Raw genomic sequence first — 14,291 nt, 5'->3', positions numbered from 1 at the left:
CAAACACTGTCCCAACAGAGTCTGAACAAACAAGCTCATATGGAAGAATCGTTCTGATGTGAGAAGGGTTTGTGAGCTCCCCTCCCAGCATGCATCACAGCATGAATACATTATGCACTTATTGGATTTAGTTTTCTGTTTTCTCGTCCCTGTTGTTGAAAATTAGTTCATTAGTTCAACGCATTCTTATATCGCTCTAAACCTGTATGACTTTCTTTATTCTGTGGAACAAAAAATATGTTTTGGTCACTCTTTACAATACAATAACAAGGACCTTTTCAGCTTCAAAAAGCTGCATAAATGTTATGCAATTATCATAAAAGTGATCCATGTTGTGTTATTTTAGGTCTTTGTTATTTATAATAGTATTTAATGATTTGCTGACAAAATTGTATTTTGCAGTTAATTTCAAAAACAGTAGCACACCGTATTTTTACTGCCAGTAGTTTACCTTTTTTATTCTTTTTACATTATTCTTTTTTATAGTGCTGAGACGTGTCAGTACTACAGTTTAAAGTGCTGCTTGGTGTTGTTTGGCAAGTAAACAGAAAATAAAATGTATAATAACTAAAACATAACATAATAAAAACTATGCCAGAATGGGTAGGGATACCAATTTATCCAAAACTGGGAACAAATGTAATTTGTTGAATTAAATAAAATAATTTGAGCCACTTAATCCATTATGAAGTAGCCTATATATAGTTGAGAATATTTCAATGTTTATCACTTTTGTTGATTGAGATTATTTCTGCAGATAGAGAGATGATGCTGTAGACGTTTTCCTGGAGAGGAAACGCAGAGGAATGTGAGCTCGGGACGGGACGCCCCCTCCTCAAAGCGCCCGGGATAGGAGGTCTCTGCCAGACCAGCGTCCCAAACTTCCCAAACTTCCAAAAGTCACTGGAGGAGTTCCTGAAGGATCCTGGACTGCTCCTGGTGTTCGACCGAGCGCTCATGAACAGATTGGGACATGAACACACCTGGTTTTCTCGTGCTCGTCGGGCTGCTGTGGCGGAGTTGTGGAGCTCAGCAGAGAGGTGAGTGGATCTACGGATCTCGAGTGTGTGTGTGTGTGTGTGTGCGCGCGCGAGCAGCCAGCGGGAGATGAGCGCGCATTACGCGTTCTCCGAGTTCATGTGGCGATTTACGCGCCTGATTTTTGTTTCAAAGTGAAATAAATTGCTCTGTAATCCGGGCCACTGGCAGATATCGATGCTATTTGGTTTCGGTGTGGCAAAAATTTACTATAAGATTGCATAGAATAGACTCTGTTTAGTATAAATTTACTATAAGATTGCATAGAATAGACTCTGTTTAGTATTTAGTGGACATGTATTTGTTGTTTGTTTAAAACCTGTTAAATCATCATGACATAATAATTCATTGTTATTTGGTTTGTGCTTTCTATTCAACCCTGTTATGCTGTGACAATTTCCCCTTATAAAGTAGATTCTCTTCAGTCTTAAGTAGTATTTCATTAGTACATTTAATCTTTTTCTAAATTGGCTTAAAAATTCTACTCTTTTATACAAAAAAAGTCGCAGTGACAATTTTGATTGGTCACAAAGCATAAGATTATTGACACTGAACAATGTGATGATAGTTCCTATTTATCTGTTATTAGTCGTTTTTGCACTGATCTTCAACCCTGTTTGTCACAAAATTAGTACTTGAGTAACTTTTCTAATATTTTTTTTCTAATACTCTCATCATTATAATGTGCGATTAAGACATCTGAGAAACTGAGTGATACTAATAGAATGTGCATGCACTGTAAAAGATGTCCTGGAATTTACCCTATTAAAAAGTATTATTTTACAATAAATTACTCTAGTGAGAAATTTACAGTGAAATTAATGCATGCTGGGTCATTTTATTACGAATTACTGTGAATCAACAGCAAAATGATGCTGACATCACAGTCACTTACTGCTGTTTTTACTGTGAATTTACATAATAAAGTTGTCTTTAACCATCTCACTGTAAGAAATTATATAGTTTAGTACTGTAATTGTTTTGAAGTCACCGTAATGGTGATTATTGTTTCATTAGCTTGGGATCTAGCCAAGTCAGAAGTGTGACAATGAAAGCATTGTTAAAACAATGACAAGCTAGAATATAAAATAAGCTAATTGGCTGATTTTAAGTTAATCAAACTATGTTATTATTAGCACTATTTCAGCATACAGATTTACCAATATCTTATTTCAGATTGATAATTGTTTGATGACGTCTCTGACACATGAGCAGTGATCTCCCTTCAGCTTTCTAAAACAAGCACTCAAAGCTTTCTTCACTGCAGAACCCTTGAGGAAAATCAATGTGTGAGCATCAATGCAGGGCCCATGCAGTGGCCTTTAATACCACGCCGCTTTAAACGCTTTATTGTTTCATTTCTTCAATGCCTGAATCTTCCAGAGATGCTTGTGTGAATGATATTTGTTTAGCGTTTAATGAAGCGGAGGCGATTAACACAGGAAAGGCTTGCGTGAAGCATCTTTCATCTTTCTCTGCAGCTCTGTGTGTGTAAGTTGACTCGTGTGCACATTCACATTTGTTGTGTGTGTGTGTGTGTGTGGGGGGGGGGGGGGCACAGCTAAAAGTGGATTTTTTTTAGCAAAGGAACAGAGGAACGCAGAGTCAGTATTCTCTGGATTCTCTCACTGATGACACAGAAAGCGTGTTTGGAAATGGAGGTGATGCTGAAAAGAGCGCATTGGTCACAGCGAGAAGGTCAATAACTCCTGCAGAAAACTGTCTGATAGTGTTCCTACAGATCAATACACTACGTTTACAGTCATGAAGATTGGTTTATGTTTCTGAAAAAGTATCTTCTGCTCACCAAGACTCCGTTCATTTGATCAAAAATACAGTGCAAATTGTGAAATATTATTAATTCAATTCAATTCAATTCAAGTTTATTTGTATAGCGCTTTTCACAATACACATTGTTTCAAAGCAGCTTTACAGAAAATGCATTTCAAAAATATACATACAAAAATACAGTTAGTTAATCATGAAATTTAGGGCATAACATATCGCCGGCGTTGGGTCGTCTCTTCACAGGCGTCGAGTCGTCTCATCACAGGCGTTGGGGCATCTGAAGTCTCCATGAGAGGCTGGATACTAACTGGAGCTGACAAACTCTATTTGAGTTATCTCGGGACAGGCGTCCCGAGATAACAACAAAAAAGGCAGATGGGAAATAATTAGCGTAGCTGCTGTTCTTAATATGAATGCATAACATGAATGATTGCATTCTCAAACTTTTGAAAGATGCTAATGGTAATAGTAGCCAAATATGGAAAAGTATTAATAATCTAATAGGGAGAGCTCACCATCATACCGAGGATTTTCGGCTCACAGTTCAAAACAAGACAATAGACGATGACATAAAAATTGCTTCCGCTTTTAATTCTTTTTTTATTGATTCTATTCAGGAATTAGGAAATCATTTTAAACTTAGGGAACAATGTAGTAGCTTTGGTATTGAAAGAGAGGGTTTTGACTTAGTCACAGTTACTGAAGAGGAAATAAATAAAGTGATTTGCTCCCTAAGAAACTCTAAAAGCAAAGATGCTTCTCATCAGGACACAATGTTTATTAAAAAACATTCAGCGACTCTAACCCCCCCTATTGCCCATTTAGTAAACCTCTCAATTACTCATAGCTTCTTTCCTATAGACTGGAAACAAGCGATTGTAATTCCTATCTTTAAAGCTGGCGACCGTCAAGTAGTCAGTAATTACAGACCCATTAGCTTATTACCAGTAATTTCCAAGGTTGCTGAAAAAGTGGTCATAAACCAACTTACAGATCACATTAACAGCTGCAACCCCGGTCTAAATTCAGTCCAGTTTGGATTCAGAAAACTTCACTCCACAGAAACAGCAGTTCTGTACCTAACAGAGCAAATCAGATCTGCTCTTGATAAAGGAGGAGTTGTTGGAGCTGTGTTTTTGGACCTAAGTAAGGCCTTTGACACAGTTAATCATAATGTCCTTATGTCCAAACTCATTAGCTTCAACCTTTCGTCCAATACACTTGCATGGATTTCGTCTTACCTATCCAATAGAAGGCAGTGTGTAAAAATCAATGACACGTGCTCCAGCTATTTGGGGTGCACAACGGGTGTACCTCAAGGATCTGTGTGGTGTACCTCAAGGATCTGTGTTAGGTCCACTACTTTTTAGTCTGTACATTAATGACCTACCTCAGCACTGTCACGACGTAGAGGTACAACTCTATGCCGATGATACAGTCTTGTACACCCATGCAAAATCAGCTCAACAAGCTGCAGCTAAACTAACCAACGCCTTGGTTGGAGTGGCCGAGTGGTTAGATCACTCCTGCCTTACCTTGAATATAGGTAAGACGAAAGGTATGTTCTTCTCCAAAACCAAATTAAACATCTTAGACGTAAACATCTGCTTTAAAGGTGAACCGATTGAGACTGTTACTGAAATTAAATATCTTGGAGTATTGCTTGATTCAAACTTGACCTTCAAAAAACACATAAAAAAAATGACGACAATTATTAAATACAATTTGGCAAATTATAGACAGATTAGATCCTCTCTATCAATAGAGGCTGCTAAGATATTTTTACATGCCCTTATTTTCTCACACATCGCATACTGTATCACCTGTTGGGGGCAGGCTAGTCAAACAACAATTAGGCCCTTAGAATCCCTGTACAAACAGGGCCTGAAAATTCTTGACAAAAAGCCACTCCGGCACCATCACTGTGACATACTACATAAGTACAATCTATTAACTTTTAACAATTTTAGAATATTCTCAAATTTATGCACAGTTTACAAAATCTTAAAAGGTCTGGCCCCCACCTGCTTGCGTGAGTTTGTCTGTTACCGTGGCTCTGTGAGGACCACTAGAATGGTTTCCGCACATAGCTGCACTGTGCCTTTTCGCTATTCAGCATTTGGCCAGGCAGCTTTTTCTATCAAAGCTGTGACACAATGGAACACAATTCCAGATAATATAAAATCTTGTGACTTGTTTGGGGCCTTTAAAGATAATTTAAAAAAACATCTAAAACTTTCACAACAATGCATCCATTAACTTGTCAGTGGGTAATTTTCCTTAGTTACATTTCCTCATTACATGCAGGGTTGACGTAAGGGTCGAGAAAGGGTTGTGTCTGGGCATACCACTGTATGTTGTGATTATAGAGTGTGTGTGGGTGTGTGTGCGTGTGTGCGTGCGTGTGTGTGTGTGTTTGTGTGTGCGTGCTAGTGAAGGGCATCAAATACATGCTATATGTTCTTGAATAATGTTTGATGTCTTTTGTTTGATATGCCACATATTTTTGAATAATGTTTATATTTTAACCTGTGCTGTATGTATTTATGCTGCATGTATTTGTTATTTATTTGTACACAGGGACTGCAGATGTAAATTAGCCTAAGGCTAACTCTGGTGTAATGCATCAAATGTTTACATTTATGTTTTTAATTACACATGGTCCCTTCTAAATAAAATATCAATCAATCAATCAATTTGATCTGATTTAACTGTAGTATAAAAGGTATGAGATGCATCATGTGAATGCTTGGCTAAAGAGATGCGTCTTTAATCTAGTTTTAAACTGGGAGAGCGAGTCTGAGCCTCGGACAGTATCAGGAAGGCTATTCCAGAGTTTAGGAGCTAGATGTGAAAACGCCCTCCCTCCTTTAGTGGACTTAGATATCCTAGGTACGACCAGAAGCCTCGAATTTAGCGATCTTAAAGAGCGCGATGGATTATATGGCGATAGAAGATCTCTTAAATACACAGGAGCTAAACCATTTAGGGCTTTATAGGTCAGTAACAATACTTTGTAATTGATACGGAACTTAATAGGTAACCAGTGTAGAGATGATAAAATTGGTGTTATATGATCATATTTTCTTGATCTAGTAAGAACTCTAGCGGCTGCATTTTGGACTAACTGTAGCTTGTTTACTGAGGATGCAGGACAACCAGCTAATAAAGCATTACAGTAATCTAGTCTCGAGGTCATGAATGCATGAACTAACTTTTCTGCATCAGAAACTGATAGCATATTACGTAGCTTAGCAATGTTTCTAAGGTGGAAAAAGGCTGTTCTTGTGACATTTGAAATATGATTTTCAAAAGACAAGTTGCGGTCTAGTATAACACCCAGGTCTTTTACTGTAGAGGATAAAGTAACAGGACATCCTTCTAGATTAAGGTTGTATTGTAAGAGGTTTTGTGGGCAGTTTTTTGGACCAATCAGTAATACCTCCGTTTTATCTGAATTTAATAGAAGAAAATTACACGTCATCCAATATTTTATATCTTTAACACACTCTGTCATTTTAGATAATTTAGTGTTATCATCTGGTCTAGATGAAATATATAATTGAGTGTCATCAGCATAACAGTGGAAACTTATTCCATGTTTTCTTATAATATTACCAAGTGGCAGCATATAAATTGAGAATAGCAGGGGGCCTAATACAGATCCCTGCGGCACTCCATAATTTACTGACGTTATCTTTGATTTTTAAATGGACAAAATGGTAACGGTCTGATAGGTACGATCTAAACCAGCTTAATGCCTGTCCCTGAACACCAGTGTAATTTTGAAGTCGATCTAAGAGTATTTTATGATCTATAGTGTCAAACGCAGCACTAAGATCGAGTAAAACTAGTATTGAGATACAGCCTTGGTCAGAAGCTAAAAGTAAATCATTTGTAATTTTAACGAGTGCAGTTTCTGTGCTATGATGTGGCCTGAATCCTGACTGAAACTTTTCATAGATATCGTTTTCTTGCAAGAAAGAGCACAATTGAGCGGACACAACTTTTTCTAGTATTTTAGACATAAATGGAAGATTTGAAATGGGTCTGTAATTTGCTAGGTTATTTGGATCTAATTGTGGTTTCTTAATAAGAGGTTTTATAACTGCCAGCTTGAATGTTTTTGGAACATGTCCTAAAGATAGAGACGAGTTAATAATATTGAGAAGAGGCTCTTCCACTACAGGTAACACTTCTTTCAGTAGTTTAGTGGGTATTGGATCTAATAAACATGTTGTTGGTTTAGATGCAGTGATAAGTTTATTTAGCTCTTCCTGTCCTATAGTTGTAAAGCGCTGTAGTTGTTCTTGAGGGGCGATAATTGAGGCTGAATCATAAGACGCTGTCAAAGATTGTACATTTACAATTGTGTTTCTGATGCTTTCTATTTTCTCAGTGAAGAAATTCATGAAATCATTACTATTAAAATGTAACGGAATATTTTGTTCAGGTGATGTCTGTTTATTTGTTAATCTAGCCACGGTGTTAAATAAAAACCTTGGATTGTTTTGGTTATTTTCTATTAGTTTGCGTAGATGCTCAGACCTGGCTGCTTTTAGAGCCTTTTTATAACGTGACATACTGTCTTTCCACGCGATTCTAAAGACCTCTAAATTAGTTTGTTTCCATTTGCGCTCTAAGTTACGAGTTTCTCTCTTGATAACATGCGTAGCACTGTTGTACCATGGTGCTTTAGTTTTCTCTCTAACCTTTTTTAATCTAATTGGTGCAACAGTTTCTAATGTACTAGAGAAAATGGTGCTCATACTGCTAGTCATTTCCTCTAGTTCCTCTGTTTGTTTGGGTTCACTGAGGAGCGGAGATAGATCAGGTAAGCTATTCAAGAATCTATCTATAGTGGTTGGAAGGATTGTTCTGCCTGGTCGATAACGTGGCGCAACATGACACATTTCAGCCACATTTAAATTATTACAATTTAAAACAGCTGTTTTCTATGTGAATATATACTGTGGTAACATGTAATTTATTCTTGTGATCAAAGCTGAATTTTCAGCATCATTACTCAATTACTCCTGTAAATGCTGGACATTACTCCATTGTCACATGATCCTTCAGATATCATTATAATATCATGATTTGATACTCAAGAAACATTCATGATTATTATCAATGTTGAAAACAGTTCATATTTCTGTGGAAACTGTGATACATTGTATTTTTCAGGATTCTTTGATGAATAGAAAGTTCAAAAGATCAGCATTTATTTTAAATACAATCTTTTGTAACATTATACATTTATTTACTGTCACTTTAAGAATTTAATTAGTCCTTGCTGAATTAAAAAGTATTCCTTTCTTAGTGACCCCAGATATTCTGAACGATAATGTGGATGATTGAGAGAGAGAGAGAGAGAGAGAGAGAGAGAGAGAGAGAGAGAGAGAGAGAGAGAGAGAGAGAGAAGCATCTTTGTGGCTATTATGCACGTTCAGGCTTTGTCTCTGTAATACCTCTGTCAGAAAAAAGAGAAAGATTTCAGAATGCTTGAGGAGGAAAATCAATATGTAATTCCACAACGCCACCAATGAATGGCCCAGACCGATCGGGTCTGACTTTATCCTGGTCAGCGCTGATGAACAGATGCAAAAGTACGCTCTGATGGATTGTTTTCAATGTTTTACCGATTGCTTGACGTTGATTTGCCCGCAACACGAATGGCCTCTGGGCTTATTTATGTTTGAGCAGAGAATGCTGTGAGTATCATGACTGGGGAGATTAATGTGGTTTGATATGTTCAACACTCTTCTGTTGGAGGCAGCATGTGGTTGATGGGGTTGAGGTGAGCTGCTCCATATTTTACACACTACAAATGTAGAGTTTCATTTGTTCTCTGAAGTACCCAATGCTCTCTGACAGAAAACAAACCGTGCTCAAATACTGGCACAGCTTGTCACTGGAGCAGAACCTTTAAAAGATCACCTCTGTACATTATATTTACCCCTAAACAGTGCATATTAGTAGAGAGTGATGATGTTTAGAAAAAGAATAGAGTAGATAATAGAAAAATCGAATGTTTTAATGTCAGAGGGCCAAACAGAGCTATACTCTATGCTGATATTTATATGGTAAAAAAGATTAAATTCTGGTGCTTGTAATGTAAATCAATGAGATCTTTATAACAGTTGCAGATACTTGCACAAAATGCATATAAATATCAATATGTGCCAAATATGATATTTAAAAAAGCTCTGTAGTTTTAAATCATAAAATGCAGTTCAATACAGAACAGAACAAACAAACCTTCCTCAAAAGCCTGATGATCATATTTGAAACTCATGATTTTTCTAATAAATGATGTCTGGATGATCAAGTAAACCTCAGTCGCTTCAGTCCAGGTGAAATATTACTAACAATATCAAAGTTATTGTTGCGTTCCCTTGATAAGTCAGGACAGATTTGACACAGAAAGACTCGTGAAGCTCGAGCTGAAGGAGGACGTTTGTACAGTTACACTGAAAGACTTTTACTGGATAAAAGAGTCTAAACTATCTATCAGAGACAGAAGAACTGCAGGAGATCGAGAGACACAGAAAAGTCTTGATCATTTAGAGGCCTTAGAAATATTCACATCAAATATAATACTGTATGTTTTCAAAGGTTAAGCTACAGTGAAGCGTTTCAGGGTTAATTAGGTGTCCTTCTCAGGGACAAACTGTAGTACCCCCAAAGCTACACTTTTTGTACAATATGTTCTGTAATGATGACTCTCTTCTTCTCAAGATCCATTATAAGGTGGTTCAGATCAGTGTTGGGTTCCTGCTTTTCTACAGAACAAGATAATAAAAACTATATTCTATGACAGGCAATTCAACCTTTTTAAAAATTATCATTCTGTCATCATTTGCTCACCTTTGTGTCATTCCAAACATGCATGACTTTCTTCAGTTCTTCACATGTCTCCAGAGGACTCGTGATCTAGCACATGTTGAGCATATGTCCTGACTTTACTGGAGCTTTACAGCTTCTGTCCTCATTACAGACTTTCAATGTGTGTTAAAGTTTCACAGAATGTTAATGTTACGAATAGACTATTTCTTTCAGAGTGCACATTTACTCGGGTTATGAACGCACTCTTCATTGAGGAATGAACTCGGTATGAATGCAGTGTTGGCCAGTTAGCTGAATCACATATGAAGTGAATGGAGGATCCTGACCTTTGACCTCTGCCTCACGCAGGGGCCATATTAGAGTCATATGGGGGGAAAATGAATTACCCTGACACACACACACACACACACACTCCATCATCAATGTTTTCATAGGTGGCTTGTTAAACTCCCAAGATTCATAAACTCTGCAGGAAGTCCCTCTTTTCTTCCTTTTGATGGTCCGCTCCATTGTTCCCCTTCCCTGCATGCGTCTCTCTCTCAATCTTTGATGATGGATCCAGTTTCTTTCCGTCTCTTCCCTGTATCTATCCATATGTGTGCTGACTCTCTCTCTCTCTCTCTCTCTCTCTCTCTCTCTCTCTCTCTCTCTCTCTCTCTCTCTCTCTCTCTCTCTCCTCAGAATAAAGCTACTAAATGAGTCAGCATGAACTGTAATGTGTCTGGGACATTATTAGACACAGTTCTAATGATGAAGTTGCAATTTAGTACATTTAAATTATATTAACTTTACATATCATATCAAAACACTAGAGTTAAAATGAGTGTCTATTATTATAGTACTATATATATATATATATGTATATATATATATATATATAGATACATAGATATATATATATATAGATTCAATAGTGCACATTCAATAAATACAATAATTTAAATAAAATCTTCCACATCTTCCAGAACCGAACACAAATAGTAAAATGGAACATTATTAAAACACCAAAAACAATGAAAATGAAGGGGCAAAGTAGACATTGTTCTTGTTCAGTCAATGAAGACCAGAAACTGACATTATGCAGATTACCTATAAGTCACTCCAGAGTATAAGTCGCATCAAAAAATGCGTCATGAAGAGGGAAAAACATATATAAGTCGCACCGGACTATAAGTAAAATTATTTAGAAATGCATTTCACAAAATCCAAGACCAAGAACAGACATTTAATCTGGAAAGGCCAGTTATTCAGCTACACAATAGCTCACAGAACAACAGGCTGAATAGGTGTCCGGTATGTTAACGTAACATATTAACAGTTATTCAGCTACACAATAGCATAAAGAAAATATACCTGGGAGGCTGAATAGGCTAAATTAACATTAGCCAGCGAGTTCAACAAGCAAGTTACCAGTAAGCAAGTTCACCAAGTTCCCGCGATCTCATTCCACAACACCAGAGCCCGTCTACAGAGAGCCTGGCCACTCCCTATTAAGTCTATTGTACCGAAGTTTGGTTGCAGTTCCACCAAAGTTCCACTGTGGGCGATCGCCCAAGTGTAAAATGAATGGGAGTTTATAGAGCTAGACAGCTAAATTTGTCTCTTTCACCCGATTGCCGTTGAGAAATCTCAGATTTGATTGTAGGTTTTGCAAGTTCAACATGGGTTATAGGTCGAAAGTTAAATGAACGAGTACTTACAGGTCCTTCTCAAAAAATTAGCATATTGTGATAAAGTTCATTATTGTCCATAAGGTAATGATACAAATTTAACTTTCATATATTTTAGATTCATTGCACACCATCTGAAATATTTCAGGTCTTTTATTGTTTTAATACTGATGATTTTGGCATACAGCTCATGAAAACCCAAAATTCCTATCTCAAAAAATTTGCATATTTCATCCGACCAATAAAAGAAAAGGGTTTTTCATACAAAAAAAAGTCAACCTTCAAATAATTATGTTCAGTTATGCACTCAATACTTGGTCGGGAATCCTTTTGCAGAAATGACTGCTTCAATGCGGCGTGGCATGGAGGCAATCAGCCTGTGGCACTGCTGAGGTGTTATGGAGGCCCAGGATGCTTCGATAGCGGCCTTAAGCTCACTCAGAGTGTTGGGTCTTGCGTCTCTCAACTTTCTCTTCATAATATCCCACAGATTCTCTATGGGGTTCAGGTCAGGAGAGTTGGCAGGCCAATTGAGCACAGTAATACCATGGCCAGTAAACCATTTACCAGTAGTTTTGGCACTGTGAGCAGGTGCCAGGTCGTGCTGAAAAATGAAATCTTCATCTCCATAAAGCTTTTCAGCAGATGGAAGCATGAAGTGCTCCAAAATCTCCTGATAGCTAGCTGCATTGACCCTGCCCTTGATAAAACACAGTGGACCAACACCAGCAGCTGACATGGCACCCCAGACCATCACTGACTGTGGGTACTTGACACTGGACTTCAGGCATTTTGGCATTTCCTTCTTTTTGGCATTTCCCCAGTCTTCCTCCAGACTCTGGCACCTTGATTTCCGAATGACATGCAAAATTTACTTTCAGCCGAAAAAAGTACTTTGGACCACTGAGCAACAGTCCAGTGCTGCTTCTCTTCGCTGTTTCTGGTTCAAAAGTGGCTTGACCTGGGGAATGCGGCACCTGTAGCCCATTTCCTGCACACGCCTGTGCACGGTGGCTCTGGATGTTTCTACTCCAGACTCAGTCCACTGCTTCTGCAGGTCCCCCAAAGTCTGGAATCGGTCCTTCTCCACAATCTTCCTCAGGGTCCGGTCACCTCTTCTCGTTGTGCAGCGTTTTTTGCCACACTTTTTCCTTCCCACAGACTTCCCACTGAGGTGCCTTGATACAGCACTCTGGGAACAGCCTATTCGTTCAGAAATTTCTTTCTGTGTCTTACCCTCTTGCTTGAGGGTGTCAATGAAGGCCTTCTGGACAGCAGTCAGGTCGGCAGTCTTACCCATGATTGCGGTTTTGAGTAATGAACCAGGCTGGGAGTTTTTAAAAGCCTCAGGAATCTTTTGCAGGTGTTTAGATTTAATTAGTTGATTCAGATGATTAGGTTAATAGCTCGTGTAGAGAACCTTTTCATGATATGCTAATTTTTTGAGATAGGAATTTTGGGTTTTCATGAGCTGTATGCCAAAATCATCAGTATTAAAACAATAAAAGACCTGAAATATTTCAGTTGGTGTGCAATGAATCTAAAATATATGAAAGTTTAATTTTTATCATTACATTATGGACAATAATGAACTTTATCACAATATGCTAATTGTTTGAGAAGGACCTGTATGTCCTTTTGATTTCTTACAGGTTGAGTTGTTGTTGCCCATAACACGCTAGCATTCTGCTAATGAACGCTGATTGGTCAGTGAAGGACTGATTACGACCAGAGATACCGCTTGATGGCATCGTGGCATCCGAAGCGGGACCAGAATGTCTTCTAGCAAAAACTCTTCTAGCACATGTATTTACCTGTGTCAGCTGTGTTGTCAATGCCTCGAGAGAAAAGAAAGTGCAGAGCGCGAAAGCACCGAAGTGACTGAAGGATTGCCGTAATGCAGTATCTCTGGTCGTACGATATGTATGACGTCATTGACATTTTAAAATACTTTTTAAAGCAAATAAGTGACTCTAAAAAATCTAACACCCAGCAATGTGTAATTTCTTTGCATCTCCTTTCGAATATAACATTCAAATTACTAGACAAAAAATTATATCCTGAGACAAGTGGATTTTGAGGGGTATAGCTCCATAGACCTCCATTCATTCTGCACTCGTCCTGTGAGCGCCCTCATATGGAACCAGAGTGGAACTGCAACCAGTTCAGAAGCCGGAAGTTTACTGAGAGTGGCAGTTCTCCCCTTATTAGACATTCTCTGACAACACCGAATCCATTGAATTCTTCCTCGGTGTCGCTTCTGAACAACTCCGCCAACTAGAGCGCCCTCTCACGGCTGTAGACGGTAATGTTTTCTCGGTAACACTTTACAATAAGGTTCATTAGTTAACATTAGTTAACTACAATATTAACATGAACTAATAATGAATTGCACGTATACAGTATTTATTAATCTTTGTTAATATTAATTTCAATATTTACTAATACTTTATTAAAATCTTGTGCACATTAGTTCATGCACTGTGAACTAACATGAACTAACAATGAACAGCTGCATTTCTATTAACTAACGTTAACAAAGATTAACAAATACAGTAACAAATGTATTGCTCATGGTTAGTTCATGTTAGTTAATACATTAATAATGAACCTTATTGTAAAGTGTTACCGTTTTCTCTTGGTTCATCTCAGTCAATATGAATTATTTTGATATATAAGTCGCACCTGACTAAAAGTCCGAAAAAAACATATAGTCTGGAATAGTGCGACTTATAGTCCGGAAAATACGTTACAATTTACAAACCTATGCAGGTTCAGCAGGACGCAAAACTGAATTACTGACAACTCGTTTCAGAATCACTTCTTTCTTTTGGGAGACAATAACACCATTTATCTGCACTTTGATCTTTGAAACTTTGCAGACATTCACAAACAGTTGTATTACACACTACATGACAAGTCATATTCTAAAAATCCTTTAAAAAA

At 37.7% G+C, this 14,291-nt stretch overlaps 1 protein-coding gene across 5 annotated transcripts in view; it reads left to right on the top strand.

Annotated features, from left to right (window-relative positions):
• Positions 1-902: 902 nt before the first annotated feature.
• lama2 (laminin, alpha 2) overlaps positions 903-14,291 on the top strand; it is a 241,973-nt gene continuing 228,584 nt past the window's right edge. For all 5 annotated transcript variants that reach the window (XM_079639032.1, XM_079639030.1, XM_079639033.1 and 2 more), the window contains exon 1: positions 903-1,040. In XM_079639032.1, coding sequence (XP_079495158.1) covers positions 974-1,040 — 67 coding nt within the window. In that variant the 5' untranslated portion in view covers positions 903-973. The remainder of the gene's footprint in view (positions 1,041-14,291) is intronic.

This window comes from Phoxinus phoxinus (genome assembly GCF_949152265.1).
Source record: "Phoxinus phoxinus genome assembly, chromosome: 16".
Lineage (NCBI taxonomy): Eukaryota > Metazoa > Chordata > Actinopteri > Cypriniformes > Leuciscidae > Phoxinus > Phoxinus phoxinus.
The sequence above is the reverse complement of the archived record's forward strand: the minus strand, read 5'-3'. Positions and strand labels throughout refer to the sequence as shown.